This window comes from Microcaecilia unicolor, chromosome 2 (genome assembly GCF_901765095.1).
Source record: "Microcaecilia unicolor chromosome 2, aMicUni1.1, whole genome shotgun sequence".
In the NCBI taxonomy this organism is placed as follows: Eukaryota; Metazoa; Chordata; class Amphibia; order Gymnophiona; family Siphonopidae; genus Microcaecilia; species Microcaecilia unicolor.
Genome location: NC_044032.1, coordinates 291,610,124 through 291,616,123, shown reverse-complemented (window position 1 = coordinate 291,616,123; position 6,000 = coordinate 291,610,124). Strand labels below are relative to the sequence as shown.

At 46.0% G+C, this 6,000-nt stretch overlaps 1 protein-coding gene across 1 annotated transcript in view; it reads right to left on the bottom strand.

Moving 5' to 3' along the window:
• Nucleotides 1-1,425: 1,425 nt before the first annotated feature.
• The window catches only part of HUWE1 (HECT, UBA and WWE domain containing E3 ubiquitin protein ligase 1), a 1,034,695-nt gene continuing 1,030,120 nt past the window's right edge, over nucleotides 1,426-6,000 (bottom strand). Inside the window, 1 exon segment of the mRNA XM_030194273.1 lies at nucleotides 1,426-1,990. Coding sequence (XP_030050133.1) covers nucleotides 1,888-1,990 — 103 coding nt within the window. The 3' untranslated portion in view covers nucleotides 1,426-1,887.

Here is a 6,000-nt window from a genome sequence, read left to right as displayed (position 1 = left end):
TTAAAGGTTGATGCCAGCAGCCAGATTCCACCCTAGTTAAGGTGGCGCTAATCTTTCTGTAATAGGCTCCCCCTTTACCAGAATGTTGCTCAGTTCCTAACAAATCCAAAACCCTTCTCCCTGCACCATTGCCTCATTCGCGCATTGAGTCTCCAGAGCTCTGCCTGTCTTAGGTTTTGCACATGGAACAGGAAACACTTCTGAAAATGCTATCCTGGAGGTTCTGGATTTAACTGCACAAGTCTTGGCTCTTTCCACAGTCAACAGTGAGGACTGTTGTGGTCTACACATTGTCTGGCATCTTATGACATTTTAGTTGTGGCACAGGTTTTTGCATGCTCTTAGAATATAGGCCAAAATATGTTTATATTCATTTAATGTCTATGTATGTTATTTAGTGAGCTGCCTTGATGTTTTGCTAGGTAGTTTTATACATTTATTAAGTAAACAAATAAATTATGGCAGAGCTGAGTAAGACCATTCAGCTGAAGGCTAATCTATATTCACTCTGGAAGACAGTCAAATTCTATTAATACAATTGTATTAACCTTTCATCTATTAGCAGCATGTATTTAGGTGGATGAGTCCTCTGCTATAGGGACTACAACTTTCTTTAAATAGAAAAAGCAGAGTAGAGCATTATTCATAAATATTATTAAGATGTATCCTGTACAATATACCAACACTTTGAAGATATCCAGAAAAACACACAAGGACCCTCCTCATCTTTCAAACTAAACTTTTATTGAATCATTAGTTAATTTCTCCTCCATGGACTAAAGAAACAGAAGAGAGTGACCTCCTGATTAGCCACAGAAGAGTTGTACTCAACAGTTAAGAGAAGAAGGGCCAGGGGACAACTCACAAAGAGTTGTAATTGGATTCCATGCTCCTAGGGGCACTTTCAGAAAACAAGGGGAAGGTGAGAGGGTTGTCTTATCAGAAAACTTGTGAACACTTTTTTTTTTTTTAATATACACATATTGTTTTCAGGTGTGAAACAACATTTAAACAAGTTTTCTTGTTAATTCCAATTTCCTGAAATAAGATATAATAAATATAAAAAGAAGGGGGACCAAGTTTTGATTTTTTTTTTCTAGACAAGCTGTTAAGTGTTGTTTTTTTTTTTTTTGCCCTCTCTTGCTTTCAGTCCCCATGGTCTTCTCTCCCTCCTGCCCTTCTCCCTGCTGCAATCTCAAGTGCATTCATTTAAATAAAAACATTACAAAAATGGCATAGATCTCTTCCATGTGCCAAGGATGAAAGAGCAAGTATCTAGCAGGTTCCCCCCACAACTGTTTGTTGGAGAGAGGAGCTGCTATTTTCTACCTGTCCGATTCAACCCTTCCAACTCATGGCAAACCAAATACTTACAGTCATTCATAAGAACAACCCAGAGAAAGGGAAAAACCATTTGATTGGATCTTTTCTTTTCAGTCGTTTTATTTACAGGTAAATTCTCATTTATTCAAACTGAAAAAATAGCATCATGAAAAGTGACTTCTTATCAAGAGTGCTCTCAGTTTTTTTTTTTAAACTTTCTCCTCTTCCATGACGACACAAAGGTCAAGGCTCTGTTGTTTTGTTTTTTTTTGTCTTAAATCATTAAATGTGCACATCAACACATTCCAAGCACAAATTAAGAAATGCAAAAAACAAACAAAAAATATATATATTTATATATAATTCCCCCCCTATCCAAATATTTCAAGTCTCAGTACAGCGGATGCTCCCGTGGACAGGATTCTGTGATGCCTGAAATAGGCCATTTGGCTGAGTCGTGGCAGATGGGGAGGGCAGCAGTGGCAGGATACACATTGTTGGGTTGGTTTTGCCTTTTTGTCTCCTCCACTTCAGAAGTTCAACAGTAGAAAAACATGCTGGCCTTTAAGCCAGCCCAAAGCCTTCTGAGCATTCCTGGATAGCCAACAGCAGCATGTGACGAAGCTTCTCATAACTCTCATAGGCTGGCAAATCCAGCTGGTTAAAACTAAGAACAGAGGCAAGAAAGGAAGGAAGAAAGAAAATGAAAGACCTCTAGTCAAACCATTCACATGGCTGCTCTACATTATTTGCACCCCCCCCCCCCTCTTTGTACTCTTAAGATCTGCTGGGAAGCTGATTCTTCTCCAGGCTATGTGCACAGGATACCTCTCTTTAAGCTGTTCCGCTGCTAGCTCCAAGATAATGGCTTTTTATATTGGCCGTTAAAACTGATAATGGCTTTTTATATTAGAGGTTAAAACCATCACTAACACTTATATAGCATGACTGTTCAATTTAGTGGGGAACAATGGATAAGAGACTGGCCGCTCCCACTGGTATTCACCACGCTCCCACTGGCATTCACCACCTGTCCTGAAGAAGAACCTTCCTTTCTGCAATGTGTCTCCTACTCTCTACACATTCTAACTTCTCTCTGCCCTGATGCTCTCTCCTGCCTCTCCCTTACCCACTCAGCATCCAGCTTCTACCTTCCCTTCCTTTCTTTCCCCACTCAATTTTCAGACTGATGCCTCAGTCTTCAGATCACAGCAACAAAGAACATATATAACCTCTGAATCCCAAGAGCACTCAGAATCTACCAACTTGATCCAGATTTGCCCAACAGGATTGATCCAGTTCTGGACTTATTCCATTGAAGCAAAACAGGGGACGTGGTTCTGATTTCCCTATTAGATTCTTTAAGAAAAGCCAGGCTACAAGTCCTTGCAAGAGGTGGGGCCATACACAGTAAAGCCTGTCCATATACTGAGGTTCAGAGACTCTGCAGTGAATTTGTGCTTTGCTGCTGCAGCAGTAGTTGCTACGGGCCACTGAACAGGTGCTATGTTCAACTTCCCCTAGTTCTGGTACTGCATTTGGGGGGGGGGGGGGGGGGAAGGAAGGGGATAGCATTGTTCCTCTACGCAGGACAGTCACTGGACACAATAACTACCAGAGTAAGATTTGATATTGGTCCACTCCCTCACCTATTGAGCTCAAGTGCTTGCAGACTTGACTCACAAAGGCAGTGTAGCATTTCTCTTGGACTTGGTTTCCCCCCTCTCCTTGTGACATTACTTTATTCACATCCCCTCCAAGCTCCACACATTTCTCCTGAAGTTCTCTAATTATCCTTCAGAGTTAAAAACTGGAGCTGCCAAAATACCTCAGTGTAAAACTGCCACACAGATGAAGATCCCACAGTACATACTGAATAATATAAACCAGTACAGTCAGATGAGTCACTAGTTCAACCATAAACAGGGTTCGGCCTCCATATCAAATCAGGACATGCTGGCACAGTTAGTGATTGTTGAAATTTCCACTCAATTATACGGCCCAATATTCAAAATGTTTTAAACAGCCAGGATAGTCTCATGACCTTTTAAATTGCCTATCTGGGGCTTACCAGGCATTTTCAGTGGCACTTACCTGGCTAGTGTCACTGAAAATGCCTGGTTAGCAACTATGTCATACCTGGCTGTTTTGGGGGGCATTCCAGGGGTAGGGTCGGCACTTAACTGGCTACAACAATTGCATAAATAAGATTGCATAAAAAGCAGTCCTATCTTTATGCGGTTCTTCATAGCCACTCAAGTGCTGAATATCACACTTAACTGGCTATGTTTTCGCTGACTTCGTATACCCAGAAATCCAAAGCCGGAGGCTGGACATAACCTGGCACAGAATTTCAGGGTATAACACTGGTGGTGGTCAGCAAGATGCTGATTGTCACTGGCTGAATATTGGGACCGTAGACTTATTTTTGGGTAAAGGTGTTTATTTCCAGATGTGCCAGTAAAGTGAATGATACATACCTGTAGCAGGTGTTCTCCGAGGACAGCAGGCTGATTGTTCTCACGACTGGGTGACGTCCGCGGCAGCCCCCACCAACCGGAAAAGGCTTCGCGGGACGGTCGGCACGCAGGGCACGCCCACCGCGCATGCGCGGCCGTCTTCCCGCCCGTGCGCGACCGCTCCCGCCAGTTGAATGACAAGCAATAAAATATGAAACACAACTCCAAAGGGGAGGAGGGAGGGTAGGTGAGAACAATCAGCCTGCTGTCCTCGGAGAACACCTGCTACAGGTATGTATCATTCACTTTCTCCGAGGACAAGCAGGCTGCTTGTTCTCACGACTGGGGTATCCCTAGCTCTCAGGCTCACTCAAAACAAGAACCCAGGTCAATGGAACCTCGCAACGGCGAGGGTATAACAGAAATTGACCTACGAAGAACAACTAACTGAGAGTGCAGCCTGACCAGAATAAATTCGGGTCCTGGAGGGTGGAGTTGGATTTACACCCCAAACAGATTCTGCAGCACCGACTGCCCGAACCGACTGTCGCGTCGGGTATCCTGCTGGAGGCAGTAATGTGATGTGAATGTGTGGACAGATGACCACGTCGCAGCCTTGCAAATCTCTTCAATAGTGGCTGACTTCAAGTGGGCCACTGACGCTGCCATGGCTCTAACACTATGAGCCGTGACATGACCCTCAAGAGTCAGCCCAGCCTGGGCGTAAGTGAAGGAAATGCAATCTGCTAGCCAACTGGAGATGGTGCGTTTCCTGACAGCGACCCCTAGCCTGTTAGGGTCGAAAGAAACAAACAATTGGGCGGACTGTCTGTGGGGCTGTGTCCGCTCCAAGTAGAAGGCCAATGCTCTCTTGCAGTCCAATGTGTGCAACTGACGTTCAGCAGGGCGGGTATGCGGCCTGGGGAAGAATGTTGGCAAGACAATTGACTGGTTAAGATGGAACTCCGACACCACCTTCGGCAGGAACTTTGGGTGGGTGCGGAGCACTACTCTGTTGTGATGAAATTTGGTATATGGAGCATGAGCTACTAGGGCTTGAAGCTCACTGACCCTACGAGCTGAAGTAACTGCCACCAAGAAAATGACCTTCCAGGTCAAGTACTTCAGATGGCAGGTATTCAGTGGCTCAAAAGGAGGTTTCATCAGCTGGGTGAGGACGACGTTGAGATCCCATGACACTGTAGGAGGCTTGATAGGGGGCTTTGACAAAAGCAAGCCTCTCATGAATCGAACGACTAAAGGCTCTCCAGAGATGGCTTTACCTTCCACACGATAATGGTAAGCACTAATCGCACTAAGGTGATTCCTTACTGAGTTGGTCTTGAGGCCAGACTCTGATAAGTGTAGAAGGTATTCAAGCAGGTTCTGTGCAGGGCAAGAACGAGGTTCTAGGGCCTTGCTCTCACACCAAACGACAAACCTCCTCCACTTGAAAAAGTAACTCTTTTTAGTGGAATCCTTCCTGGAGGCAAGCAGGACCCGTGAGACACCCTCCGACAGACCCAACGCAGCGAAGTCTACGCCCTCAACATCCAGGCCGTGAGAGCCAGAGACTGAAGGTTGGGGTGCAGTAACGCTCCGTCGTTCTGCGAAATGAGAGTCGGAAAACACTCCAATCTCCACGGTTCTTCTGAGGACAACTCCAGAAGAAGAGGGAACCAGATCTGACGGGGCCAAAAGGGCTCTATCAGAATCATGGTGCCGCGGTCGTGCTTGAGCTTCAGTAAGGTCTTCCGCACCAAAGGTATGGGAGGATAAGCATACAGGAGGCCGGTCCCCCAATGGAGGAGAAAGGCGTCCGACGCTAGCCTGCCGTGTGTCTGAAGTCTGGAACAGAACAGAGGCAGCTTGTGGTTGGTCTGAGAGGCGAAAAGGTCCACCGAGGGGGTGCCCCACTCTCGGAAGATCTTGCGTACCACTCTGGAATGGAGCGACCACTCGTGCGGTTGCATGACTCTGCTCAGTCTGTCGGCCAGACTGTTGTTTACGCCTGCCAGGTATGTGGCTTGGAGGAGCATGACAAACTGGCACGCCCAGCGCCACAGCCCGACGGCTTCCTGACACAGGGGGCGAGATCCGGTGCCCCCCTGCTTGTTGACGTAATACATTGCAACCTGATTGTCTGTCCGAATTTGGATAATTTGGCAGGACAGCCGATCTCTGAAAGCCTTCAGCGCGTTCCAGATCGCTCGGAGCT